This window comes from Crocodylus porosus, unplaced genomic scaffold, assembly GCF_001723895.1.
Source record: "Crocodylus porosus isolate Cpor-Errol unplaced genomic scaffold, CroPor_comp1, whole genome shotgun sequence".
Lineage (NCBI taxonomy): Eukaryota > Metazoa > Chordata > Crocodylia > Crocodylidae > Crocodylus > Crocodylus porosus.
The window spans coordinates 209,834,771-209,849,269 of NW_017728886.1; the positions used below are offsets into that span (position 1 = coordinate 209,834,771).

Here is a 14,499-nt window from a genome sequence, read left to right on the forward strand (position 1 = left end):
GTAATATCTGTCCATTCTAAAGGGGGGGGGGGAAAATCTCACTCAGCCAATTAGTTTCTAAGAAAATTAAAACAACTCTATCAGAGTGATAATAGCTGCATGACATAATGGGCTATTTCATTAGTTGTAAAGCTTCAAAAAACCAGAGGTTTAATTTTGGTCTCTCACAACTAAACATTAATAGGCATGTTCCAGTCTTTCTTCATTAGAAAACTACCACGTCATTTACTAAGAACTGAGAATTTTGTCAGTCTCTGCTTATGCCTAGAGCTACATTGCAGGTAATGAGTGACCGAACAACATTAGTACAGCTGTCTGGGAAATATTGCTCATCATGTCTAGCTCAACCCAAAAGCAGTACTCTGTACCCAAGCTATTAATATTAATAAGCAGCACTACAAGCATGTAATTAAACATATTACTTCTGATTTTTTCAAGTCTCTCTCATCTTTCCCGCTAACTCCAGAACTACCTTCCCATACTCACTGTTTAATGCCCTACTTTTTGTAGCATTATTTTTTATTTAAAATTTGAGGCTACTAAGAATAAGAACCAATAGGACAACCAATGCTGTCCCTAGAACAAGTAAAAAGGACTAGAAGTGAAATTCTGGCCCAACTATAAGGAAGGCTAATCCCTCATTGACTTAACAAGGGCAGGATTTTACCTTAAAATGATTATTAGAAAATAACACGCATTTATAAGAGACATGAATGTTCCATAGTACATATGAGTAGAGGACAATTACAAGTTTAATATTAGACTGCCTCATGTTATGAAAATAGGCACAAAGACTGAAATTAGAAGACTACAAAAAAGACCACCAAAAACTTAATCTTTTAACACTGCAACACACTTTAAAACAAATTTATCCAGCTAAACTAACATATGAAAAACTAAACCATGCTGCATAAAAATAAATACATTTTGAAAATAAGTTTCCCATGCCCTAAAATCTATTAAACTATTGTAAAGTTAAGTTATATTAGTGAAATAGGTCCCATTATTGCACAGAAACAAATTTGGGTTTCTCTCGTCTACCCCACTAACATTACTCCAGAAATATACATCATACTTAAAAGGGGTATTCCAAAAGAGCCATTTAAATCTGTATAAGCATTTAAGCAGCACAACCTAATTTAAGGATAGATTACTACAACAGATACTAGAATTTGGACAAATCTAAGCATCTGTAAACAACAGTTCTTAACTATGTGACTCCTTTTCGGACTAATATAAATGCACTTAGTCAAAACAACATGGCCTACCTTGGATGCAATCCACCTGATAAGAATCAGGGCTAAACACCAGATCAATGCAATTCCCATTGGATCACCCAAAAGATAGCAGCATAATCTCTTTCCTAAATCCAGCCAGCCCTGAAAGCTGTTTGGGTGTTTAAGAGCCTGATAAATAACAGGCAATCGTGTGACAGAAGACAGTGAGGCACTGACTTGAAACTCAAGCAGCTGCATGAGTGCCAGAATCACCTGACTGTTTTAGGAATTTACTCTGCATGAGAGTACTGCCTGTATGTCTCACTGCACAGTCACTACTGAATACAACAATGAGCAGCAACACTTTACAACCAAAGGAGATGCACAATATCAAATTTTATTAAAGCAAATGGAAATACTAAACTAGTCTGAGAAAAACGTAAAATTAAATTGATTTATAAAAATGCACCTGAATCTAACAGGACTAGCTACAAAAATAACTACAAGAGGTCATACTGGAAAAGCTCAAAACAAACTGCAGAAGTACCATGGGTTGCACAGTACGGGGCGCTTGCTTGTCTTATTTCTTGCGAGAAGCCTTGTTTTTATTGCATTTCACTGAAGCTGACATTCAGACACTTCAGATAATCTGCTATCAGTTCCAAACAGCAAGGTAGCCACAATACTCTGGGCTACAGCTCAAGGCTGCTTTTATCTCACGCTGCTACAAGATTAATGCAGTGAATGCATGCAGTCCCTTCCCATAAACCCATGGGGCACCCATTCCTGTGTAATAGTAATCCCACCCATCTGTGCTAAAACCCCATAACCAAAAGCAATATTGCTTTCATATCCACAGTCCAAGGCTGCTTGCAGTTTTTCGCAGGGCTTGCCATCTCCAGCTTCTGAAACAGAACAGTTACCCTCGATAAAAGACTGTTTAAAAATGCATCAAAATTCTGATAAGGCTTTGCACTCGAGGGTATGGACACATTAACAAATTACCATGAAGTGAATAAGGGCAGGGCTTCACAACTATATCAGTGGCTGAAGAGGCACTCCCAAGTAAAGGCACTACCCACAGTAAGTAAAAGCTAAGGCTTCAGTACCTTACCTTTCTTTCTTCCTTTGCCTTTATTTACTGCACAGCAACATATTCACCTGTCCATCCCATCAGAGAGAAAAAACCCACTTTAAAAGTACCATGAGACATTATAATCCCAGACTACCTGCATGTTAAAACAATCTGCCACTAGTGCAGCAATTAATCTTTTCATGGAGTGTAAAAAGAAACAATGTCATTCAGTCTAAAAGATCTGCAACTGTAGAGGGTAAGCATCCCTCTGCCAGCTTCATAATTTAAAATGCCTTTTCAGTAACTTCAGTTCATTGTTTTACAAACTTCAGAAACATTTTAAGAGCAGAGATGTAGGATCTCATTTCCAATGTTCCTTTTTTCATTCTGATATCTGAACTAGGAAAAGTTGCAATGTAAATCATCCTTGCTATTATGCCTTCAAGTAACTAGCTAGTCCTGCTTAAAATGTTTTGGATGCTGGAGAGAGTAGAATAAACTAATTCCTTTTCTCAAGATAATTCCTCAAGAAAAGTCCTGAACAGGTGGAAGTTCGAAGGCAAAAAAAAAAAGCTAGGGGATTAGCATTTTTTCTAATAAAAGGTTATTTTTTTATTATTATTACTTGCAGCCCCATAAGCAGAATTAAAAGCTGTATGAAATCAAGGGTACTCTTCATCTGAGTATCAGGAGCAAAAGCAAGAGTATATGACCCATCAAGGTATGGCCTAGCTATTAGAATACCACGCAGCTTCAGCAACAGAATTCTGAACAAGGACAAAGCTCTGGAGGAATATAAATTCTCATAATGGAAGTACACAATTACATTCTCTAGAAAAAGATCACATGGATTTGAAGGAGATGCATAGGAAACACAAAAAAGAAGCTGCAGCAAATAAAGGGGGGGGAAAGATGCTTTGACCATTTCTACTGTAATTATAGGATGAGAAAACAAAATATAGTGTTTGACAAAGAAAAGCAAGGTATTTTGAGGAACACTGTGGCTACAACAATTATCCAACCCGTTTGAGATGCTATCCAGGATCAGGAACTTTGGGGATGAATCCCCTGTGTGTTAAAACATGCTCTAAACAGGCGGAAGAATTCCTAGGAAATTGCTAGTAATTCTCAGACCATCACACCAATATTAGCTTCATTTTACATTTTCTCATTGTTTTCTTCTGGACAAATAAGATTGAATATAAATAGTAAGTATAAATAGTATTCCTTACAGCCTTTAATCCAGCACACAATGAAGCAATGAAAGGTTGATAACCTGTAAGTACACACCAATTCATAAACAGTGCATAAACAGTGGTAATTCAGACCAGCCTACTCTCCTTTAAGCATACAAAACAGTCCATCACATCATTTTACATTAAAAAAAAAAAAAAAAAAAAAATCATAATCTTGCCTTCAATCAGCCCCAAAGCATATTCTGCTATCATTCCACATTTGCTCACCATGCCTCATAACATTTATCAGGACATGGCTTCATCAACCAGGACAGCAGGGACAATGCTTGTGTCTACTAAAAATCAGTTAGTATAGATAGCCAATTAAGTGTGGGGTAAAGGAACATACCAGTTTACCCCTATGAAATAGGCCAGATTTACAGGAAACTCAAGTCAATCCAGCATAGGATCCAACAACATGCCAAGAGAGTAAAACAAGTAGCCTCCTTTCCTGCTAACCACTTCACTGACGTGCCAGGGAGAGAATGAATGTATGCCTCATAAAATAGCATCTTTGCAGTTTCAGAATCCCACCTGTTCAGAGCCCTTATTGTTTCATGAACATTTCCCATTTTGACCAATCAGGATGGCAATACAGAATTAAACTTGCAAATCTCACAGGCCGCTGTGGCAGATTTTCTAAACTTCACCCTGATTGGTGACAGATCTGTAGCACTTAGGAGTTGCCACTGCCACAGGTCAATAGTAATACATGCCTAGACTATTACGGTGTCTCATCTAGCGCTCTCCTGCTCATGTACAAGGGGGCAAGGTCCTCATACAGCTCTGTGAATGCATTTGCCTTCATGCAGAGTTCAAGTCATGCCTGTACACATGGTCTGAAAGTAGCAGCTTCTATGGGGATTCTTCTTTCATTTTTAAAATAGTGGCAATAAAAAAGCAGTATGCTTGTGACAACTTCAGTTTCATGAGATACCAAGTCTAAACCAATGAAGTGCAAATGTCCTGAGGAGGCTTGTTCCTAAAGAGCTGACCAGTTTATGTCCCTTTTAGGGAGGACAGCAAGAGTCCATTTAGACTAGGAGGAAGGGATGGAGAAGCAACAGCAGCAGCTTATGGAGTTGCATAGTTTTCCAAAGAACCCTTCTTAGCCTTCATGAAAAAAAATGCTACTAGGAAAATCCAGTTTAAAAGCATAATTATGTTGGTCCACGACTACTAGAAACCTGGTCAGTAAGAGACTCCAGAAAATACTTTCCAGGGTGATGCAGTGTGTCCATGTTTCATTTTAGCCAATGGTTCTCAACCTTTTTAGACCCAAAGCACCCTTTGGAAAAATACCATCTCTTAGAGCAGTTTTTTCTGTTGCAAAAAACTCAGAAAGACAACAACTGTAGATTTCTATTTGAAAAGGGTTTATCTTGTGAATCACACATGCAAACCTAAGTGCTAACACTGCATGGCACCCTGCAACACCCTTGAAAGGGTCTCATAGCACCCTAGATGAGAATCATCTCCCCATGCTTAGGTTTCCAGGAATATTTCAACTGATGTGATACGGAAGGTATGCCCGGCTTAACCACAGGCAGGTTAAAGTTCTTCTAGTCATTGGGTACAAGTCTTTAATAAGGAATTTGTACTCCTCTTTCAAATTCCTTGTAACTTGTTTGTGATGGTGAGAGTTCCTTTGCTTTGTTTGCTTTATTTATTTATTTTAAAGAAAGTGGGCTCATTTTCTTCAGCACACACATCTGTGAAGTTATCCCCCCATTTGTGCTTAATTCTGAGAAGCTCAGTCAGAGGTATCTCACTGAAAGTCCCGAGCGCGAGAGAGCGAGAGCGCAAGAGCGAGCGCGAGAGAGCGCGCAGTGGTTCTCAACCTTTTCAGAGTCGCAGTACTCCACCTCCAGTTCTTTGAATGTGGTTGCACACACCAGCTGACAATGACTGTTGGTGCGGTCTTATTACCTTTGTGCTTCTCAGCCAGGTTCGCCTGCCTCCAGATAAAACTGCCCCCTAAGCCTGATGCACAGCCAGCCTGGGAAGGACTATGCCATGTGCACACCCTCCTCCTGCTTTAGAGCTCTCTAAACGGCCTGAAGTAGGCAGAAGCTGCCTAGTGCTGTATAACTTTACCTTCTCCAGGACCCCCCCACTCTTCCCAGCAATGGAAGCAGGTGGAACAATTTCATATGCACCCATTTCCAAAATGAGTGCAGGGTGTGCCGAACAAGGACACACTGCACAGCACAAGGTAGCTTTGCTGCCTGCTTTCAGGCTGATTAGAGAGCCTTAGTACAGGGGGAAAGTGTGGGACAGTTTTAGCTGGCCGCTGCTGCACCCCAGTTGAGAACCACTGCTTTAGATGTCACCTGTCTAGAGCTCCTATCAATCACAGCATGAGCTATGACCATGTGGTAGTTATGGACAAGAACTTCATCCCACTGCTATGGGGTGGGGGAAGTTTGCCTTCTCCTGAATTTCAGCAAACTCAAGTGGAACTTTCCTATTTGGTCTGCAAGCCAGGGGAAAAAGAAACCCTTAGGCTCAGGAGAGGCTCAGGAGAAAGGGGGGGGGGGCAGGGGAGGAGTTTACCTCTAATTCCACACAACTACTCTACCCTGGTTTGAATGAAGAACGTTTACATAAGAACAAAATTTTTGTATGGACCTAATTCACGTACTGGTTGGCAGCTGGATTCCTGTGGCCTACAGGGAATAAAGGAGAATGTAAATATCTTAGCTACCTCCAACTGCCATGAAAGAATGTGGAAACTGTCTGAGGAGACAAAAAAAGGAAGCTATTTCAATCAGGGAAGTTCCTGTTGCTACTGTGAATGCAAAGGTGAAAAAAAAACTGTGATGAACTTTATAAGGCATGATCTTCCAGAAGATCTAAAAAGAAGAGAAGAGCAGAGAGAGAAAAAAAGAAGTGGTGTGAGGGGGGAACCCTGATTACATCTACAACAGAGGAAAACACAGGTAAGAAATGCAGGGCAGTCTTAAACATATTCTGATGGAACACAAAGGAAGAAAAGCAGAGTTGTGATGTAAAACTATGAAGAGAATCCCTCCATTTCCCTATAAACACTATAGCTGATTCTCCCAACCAACTAGTGCACTCAACCCATCCCTGATGGTTTTTATTAAGTTCCAGGTATTATACACTGAATGACTGTAAAACTTCCTGTTAAGTAACATATTTGCATTTATGTTTATTTTCCTGAGCTCATTTGAGTTTCCCAGAATCTACTTACCAGAGACAAGTCATCTGGTTCCTCTACCTTACCCACCTGTTTCTTCCCCCTTTCTCCATCTCCAACTCTAAGCACCCAAAGTATCAGCCAGTCTTGGCGCCCATTGACATAGTATCCAAGCACCTCAAAACATTGAACGTATGTATCTTTGTCAATACCTGTTATGTACTACCCCTATTTTACAGAAGGGAAATTGAGGCAGTTACTTCTATTTTACAGAAGGGAATTTATGAAATTCATGTTCATAAATAAGTGACAGACAGCAAGGAAGTGAAAGTGAGTTTCCAGAATGAAGTTAATACCCAAAACACTGCACCAGCCTACCTTTTTAAAAATCCTTGTTCTCACAATACATTTAAAGTGCGGGGCCTTCTAGCATAAGGATATAGAGAATTGCTTAGATGCCTACTCAAAAGTAGAAATACTTTGTCCGAGTCACTTTTAGAAGATGGAGAAACAAATGGAAAAAAAATACTGCAGATATTTAAAAGTTCTTTCCATACACACTAACAACAAATGTGCCCCAAGACAAGTAGAACATTCAGTATGTGTTAATACTTGAAAATATTTTTTATATACTTATTTTGCACTCATGGGTGCCTCAGTCAGAGATCAGTGGTCAACAAAAACAGGTGCTCAAAGTGTAGTATGACAACCAAGAGTTAGATATACTGAAAATATTGACATTTCATGAGTCAAAGACCTCATCCTTTACCAATTTGTTATGAGAAACAAGCAATTTCACTGTGGTTTTACTATTCATATGGGCATCCTTTCTGGCTGAGTTTGCCTTCAAATTACCAAAACCTCAAGGCAATACAATTATCGACTGACTGCAAAATAGACAATCAGTATCTTTATCTAGGGTTTAGTTTCACACTGGCTCATTTTCTGAATTCCTACTCTTTTCCAGGGGTATGCACTCTGGCCAGTAAACAAGGGCTTTTAAAAGCACAAGCACTATTTCATGTTGCAATGATCTGTACTTCAGCTCCACCAGAAATACGGCAATTAACTTAAAACTGAAGATTAACATTTACTGTCGTTCCTTCAAACTTCCGTATCTGCTAAACCAACAATGCCCATCAATTCCGAGATTCTGGAAATTCCATTTATGAGAGAGCGAGAGTAAGCATGCAACCTCTTGTTTCTAACTTTGACTAGAGTGAATACCAAAACCTACTTTGTCAAAATCTACAATAAGTTTTATCGTATTCTTAGTTACACAAGTAACAGTGATGAAGCTCCAGAAATATGCCAGATGGAGCATAAAAGATGATCTGAAACAGGCAGGTGATTTTAATTTAAGAGATTATATGCAAAAAAGTTACTAGTCTTTCTTCAGATAATACATACCTTTCAAAAGAAATTCCTTCAAACCTCAAATATAACAGATTAAAATTTGAGGAAATTTCATGTTCTGTTTACCCAGCACCTCTCTGCAGTATGACAATTTGCAAATTTACCTTTTATTTTTTGAGCAATTACAGAGAGGAAAAAAGAATAGTGAAACTGGCTATACCAAGTGCTGTCAAATGCATAACATTAACTAAAAATAATAGTAAAGAATTTGTTTTTCTAGGCTCATAATCTTAGTTGCAGCAAGTTACAGTATTGGATAATACTCAATTCCAATCAAATTTGTAGAGGACAGTAGCTGCATTAGTCATACGTGAAAACTTTTTGCAAAACTCATGAAGAAACCAACAACAGCAACAATTATTGCTCATTCAATTCACTGAAGAGGAAAAGAGCCCAGGTTAAATGCGAAACAGTTACAGGAAACCCTCGCTGTTTGCAGGTTCAGCATTCACAATTTCAAATATTCACAAATGCCAAACCCGCATCTTAAATACACTTACAGGATCTTCTCGGGAGCTCCATGCTTGCCGCCACTAGGCTCCCACCACCACCAGCGCAGCTGTACCACCCCTCCCCTCTCCCCCAGCCACTGGAGGCACCACATTCATTCGTGGATTTCACTATTAGTGGGGATCTCAAGAACGTATCCCCCACGAATGGCAAGTATTGCCTGTATTCAATTTTTTTCATCACGGGTCTCACTGTCCTAAAGACTACCACATTTATTTTGTATGTAAAATAACACTGACAGATTTTTGTGAGCAGAAATGAACTGGCTATATGAGAGACCAGTCTCATCTCACAACTCTAAGCACTGTTACTACATTATTTGCTCATGCACCTGGAATAATGCTTTCTTTTTTTTTTTTAGACTAGCTTTTTTCCATACGCAAAAAGCTTGCAATCTCTCACAAGTTTTCCAAGTAGTAACTACAACTGCTTTAGTTTAGATCAAGTCCCAGAAACTGTTCAAACTGGGAACACTACCATTCTGAAAACTACACTTTATTGGTCATTTCAATTAATTCTCACACTTTCTTTCTTTCTCTTCTGGTAATTTATTAAATGTTATTCAAAGAACAAGATCTGATTTATTCTCAAATGCTCTTATTCTGAGATACAGCATGAATTTGATGCTTACCACTTATTTTACCTGGGACATTTCATGCAATGTTTAAATATTTTGTGTTTTATGTTTTTTAAATAAATGTTTAAAAAGTTATAAAAAAAGTTAAAGGATACTTTTATGCAATAGTTATGTTGTTTTTTTAAAATGCATGTTTTTAAGCATTGAAGAATTATATATTTAACATTTATACTGTAGTAGCAAATAAAGGCTAGTTCACAATGCAAAAATTCTAAATTTTGGGATTCCACTTGATTTCAATCTCTTGCCAATAGTGAACTGCAAGTTCCAGAAAGCAATGCTTCAAGAAACTGAAATCACTAATGAAACTATTTAGGTGTCTAACAACACACTAAAAATTGAAAGGAGCACCAACACCATGTCTATGCTATATAGTTCTGCCAGCAAAAAAAAAATGGGAATGTTTCCATACTTGAGCCTCCCCTGTTGCAGCAGATTCACTTTTTACCAGCAAAGTAGCACCTGCTCTCCAACTGAAAAAAGGCTTTACCACCTAAGCCAGAAGTTCTCAACCTCATTAGACTCGAGCCACCCCTCACAGACTACCAGGTCATAGCTTTCACCTTTCTGTTTTTGACCCTACTGATTCCTATTTGAAATCAAGTTTTATCTTCTGAATCAGGTGTAGATGCTTGTACCCCTAACAGTGTTAATATTAAATGGCATCCATAAGGGGATTCCACAGAAGCCCAGGGTACTTTCATCACCCTGGTTGAGAATCACAAACCTCCTAGCGAAGAGGAGACAAGAACACTCCCTTGCCATCTACTGGCCTTCAAAGCCACTTCAACAACTCAGCCTACCCAGAATTCACTTCACACCCTGCTAACCCAGCCACTGTAAGCACAGAGGCACACAGGTATATGTGCACATTAGCAGCTTCCCTAAGGCAAGGTGCTCCTGAATTGTTTATACTACCCTAAACACAGGAATGAGAAGACAGGGAATGAGGGGACAGGGCTTATTTCCCATAATAGCAAATCCAGGTTCAAGAAAGAAGCAGTATAGATGCAGCCTTTGAAAAAGAGCGTAGTTCTTTAATAGAGATGATATTATGGAATAATCTTCATTCCTACTTCAGGATAAACTCACATACGCTACTCAGATATGAAGCAAATCTTTTTTCTTTTTTGTGGAAAAGGTGGCCCATTGTCAGGAAAGACTATTGAAAAACTTGTCAACTGGCTACCTGTAGCAGCACAAATACAAGACAGTTAATTCCCCCAAATTCTCAGGCAAGAAATATGCATAGTATGCAATCACATATTTGGACTAAAAGAGGAATGGGAAATCTTTGTATACAACTGCAGTGCCAAATGAAAAGGTCAATAAGATTCTTAGTACAGCCTTATGACAACTAACATAGAAACACAACTTGATACAATGCCAACAAAGAAGTTATGACATTTAAGCTTTTCTTGTATAAAGGGGTGCAAGTTGTAGCCATGCTGGTCTAAGGCTAATGGCTGCTGAAGGGCTGGGGAAAGAACAAGGTTCCCACATGCACCGCATCAGCTTGATGTTGCCAATGTGGTGCGTGTGGGAAGAGGACTAGCCATGTGCCGCTTGGGACAGGATGAGCCAAGCCAGAGCAGCAGGGGCTCAGCTGCATTTTCCCTGGAGGCAGGTCTGTCCCCACAAGCTGCTGGAGATGGGAGGAGCCTGGCCGGGTCTGCACTGGCCAGCAGAAGCAGTGGTGGAGCCATGTGCTGCTTGGGACAGGACAAGCCCGGGTGGAGCAGCAGGGGCTGAACTGCATTTTGCCAATCAGTCCCGAGCAGCACATGGCTCCGGCGCCACTTCTGTTGGTCGGTGTCAACCTGACTGGCCTCCTCCCGTCCCCAGCAGCACATGGGAAGCCAGTTTCAGCTGCATGCTGCTTTTCCTGGCCAGTGCCGACCCGGCTGGGCCCATCCCATCTGGGGCAGCATGTGGCTGAAACTGGCTTCCCATGTGCTGCTGAGGATGCCCGGCTGGGTCGGCCCTGGCCAGCAGAAGTGGTGGTAGAGCCTCCTGCCTTTTGGGTCCCGCTGGCACAGGTAGGGGGAAAGTGCAGCAGGACATGGGGAAGCCACCACTTGATAGGGGACACGATGGGCTGGCAGGGCTGTACCAGGGAGGGAAAGCTGTGGCTGAGCCCCCTGCAGCTGTGCTGTATGCTTGTTTAAGACTGAGCAATATGCTCAAGAATAGAGCATGAATGATCTGGGCTCCAACGTAAATTTGGAGCAGGTAAAAAATCTTTGTAAAAATACTGTCCAGTGTTTGCATTGTGTTTGCTTCTGTTTCTTTGTGCGGGATTGGGGGTTCAACTTGTTAAAGATGTGTTACTAACAAGTTATTAATTCAATAAAAGTAAGTCTTCTTGAAGATTATTCTCAAAAATGCCCATATTTTGTTGCTTTGATTAGTTTCCACTCTGACTGATATCTTTTCCATGACTGATCTGTCAACTTCCATTATGCTTCTTTCATTCATTGAGAAGTGAGTAGAAGCGAAAGTGTTTATTTTAGTCAAGTGTTTGGTATTATTTCATTGTTGCTTTTATATTGTTTTATATTTATTTTGGATTTTAAACCGCATTTCACTTTCACTTCCTGCAACTTCATTGGTGTCAAGGGTCATGTGACATCACTTCCTGATGTAATACCGCTTCCTGCGAGGTCTTTGAATATGGCCCACCAGGTAATAAAAGGTCCATGATCTGGCCCCACATTCAAAAAGGTTGGACACCCCTGGTCTAAGGGCATAGGCAGACAAGGTTCTTCAGGCAAAACTGATATATTTTATTAGACCAACTCAAATACTTGGACAAATTCTTCTTAGCAAGTTTTTGGGCATAAATACCCTTCATCAGACTGAGGAAGCATTTGCAGATGCATCCGCATTTTTCCAACTATTTGAGCTGGAAAAATGAAAGATATCAGATTTACCTGAAGAACCGTGTCTGCCTATCATTGTATAAGCATCTCATTTGCCAGCTTAAATCATGATAGCACTACAATTATTCTCCCTGTTTTATTCAAACGTTTCACTGTACCTCCTCTAATTATATCATATGTAAAATGCCCCTTTCTTCCTTTACAAAAAATGTTATTTCAGAGCTGTACATCACTACATTTAATATTCAGTTTTTCAAAGCAAGCCGAAACAAATATGGGACTCAGATTTAGCCATCACATTGCAAAATTAAGAAAAATTGATTTTTCTAGCAATACAGATTACAGAGACTGTAGAACACAAATTCTACACATGAAAATAAAGAACACATTTTCTATTTTGGTTACGTACCTAGTAGGAATATTGGAAATGCACAAATATGTTGCATTATTTTGTAAAGAGACAAAAATTGTAGCAATACCAGCCAGAAAGTTTCTCTCTGAAGCTCCTTGCCACCCACTGGACACCTGTCAATCTTGGCACTAACCTTTATCTGTCCATGTAAAGAAGATTTAGCATGGCACATCCCTCCCTTGACCGTATTAGGCCAGCCTCATCTGCATTGACATCAGTGTCTATAAATTTGGAATCTCATCGACAGAAATAGCCTTATTACAGGGCCCAGTATACGAATTAGGTATCTATATAGGGCATGCTGAACTTGCGGAAGTGACGCAAAAGCTGCAGTGGAAAATCTGATTATATTTTTTAAAGTATTTAACTTCCAGTGAAAGTAGTAGCAGTTAGACACTTTGGAGATCTTAATATTTAACAACATAAAGGCTGGGTTTTAGTCTTCTCGTACTACTCCAAACAAATTCACACAAAACTAATGCCAAAAGATGTCTTTTTAATTGAGAAAGCTGAACAATTCAAGTCACTACATTTAGAAATAAAGATTTTCAACTATACCACAAACAGTACAAAACAGTACATATTTCACGTAATTTTCAGGTTTAGGTTTCCAAGTTTAGCCAACATTTTAATCATTCCATTTTTCCATAAATCAATCACTTTAACAATTACACTGATTACGCTCAATGTACTAAGCTGACTGGGACTGCTATGCACTACCCTAAGAATACCAAGATGTAATAATTTTATGAATACTGTTACTTGGTCAACAAGAGGAAGTCATTATATACCAAGTTATTATCATTTCCAGTAAGAAAGCACTGATTTAATTCATGAGGTGCTGTCCAAATGAAGTAGGGAAAAAAACAAAATTAAGATTAGATGAGCAATTTTTGAACATCTATTTGTGGAGGGGGTAATTACAAAAAAATGACATGTTACTGTGGCCTGGAGCCTAGAAATATTTGTCTGAGAGCTTTGCAATCAAAGGGATATAAACAGTTAAAGCCATTCTCAGGACAGAGGGGGAATTAATGGCCAGATTATGTTACCCAGAAAATGAAAGAGAAAGGCAGATTCCTGGAATTAACGGAAGATAACCCCAAGTCCCTCAGAATGGTAGGCCTTAATGTCAGCTTAATATCAGAGTTCTGTATGAATTCAGAATGAAGGCCTTTTATATTTTACTTTACAATCATTTGGTCACTGTATACCTGTGTCATTGTTCCTGCAGGGGTCTGGTCAGAGCATTAGTATATTACAGGATTCCACAAAGCATTGAAAAGATGCAGGATGGGGAATCAGAAGTGTGATAGCTTAAGGCAGGGGTCAGTGACATACAGCCCAGAGAGCCGTTTTATCTGGGAAACTGTGTGCAATGGGAGGAGGGGGAGGGGAGAAGTGACTGTACCTGCAGTTCTGGTGTAGGCTGGGATGGATGTAGCCCGTGCTCAAAGCTAATCACCATTAAAGAAGCATCTTGTTGTAAGGTATTGCTGATCTCTGGATCTCAGGTCTGAGAAAGTACCAGAAGAGATCAGGGAGCTGGTAGCCTAGTAAGAAGACACTTGCCATAAAAATCAAAGGGATTAATTTCTTCTCCACGTTAAAGGAATACGTGATGGGTGTTGGATATGCCTGATAGTTTATTCCCAGATACCAAAAAACTGTCAACTTACAGAAATTCTTCAGCGATACAATAGCAAATTAATGACCAGACATTACCTTTTAAAAACTGGCAACACAGGGAAGCAAAATGCACAAAAAAACAGCATGATGCAAGGAACTAAGGGCATTTATACATATACTTTTTCACCCTGTGACATGCCGGAGATCCAGCATGTTGGAGCAGACTCGATTAGCATTCCCGTCCTGAAAAATGATTGAATGAGCTTTAGTTAAAGCACCCCTGCCACCATTTTTCAGTGTGGGGACAGTCTGTGGGCAAGGCA

The 14,499-nt window shown here is 39.7% G+C and overlaps 1 protein-coding gene across 6 annotated transcripts in view; it reads right to left on the minus strand.

The window, feature by feature from the left end:
* The window catches only part of PDE7A (phosphodiesterase 7A), a 128,889-nt gene that overhangs the window by 63,435 nt on the left and 50,955 nt on the right, over window positions 1-14,499 (minus strand). Inside the window, exon 1 of one of the 6 annotated variants that reach the window (XM_019548661.1) lies at window positions 1,269-1,455. The exons of 3 other annotated variants lie outside the window; for them this stretch is intronic. In XM_019548661.1, the coding sequence (XP_019404206.1) occupies window positions 1,269-1,328 (60 nt within the window). In that variant the 5' untranslated portion in view covers window positions 1,329-1,455. Of the gene's footprint in view, window positions 1-1,268; window positions 1,456-14,499 lie in introns of those variants that run through there. 2 more of the 6 variants (XM_019548671.1, XM_019548688.1) reach the window with 2 other exon arrangements.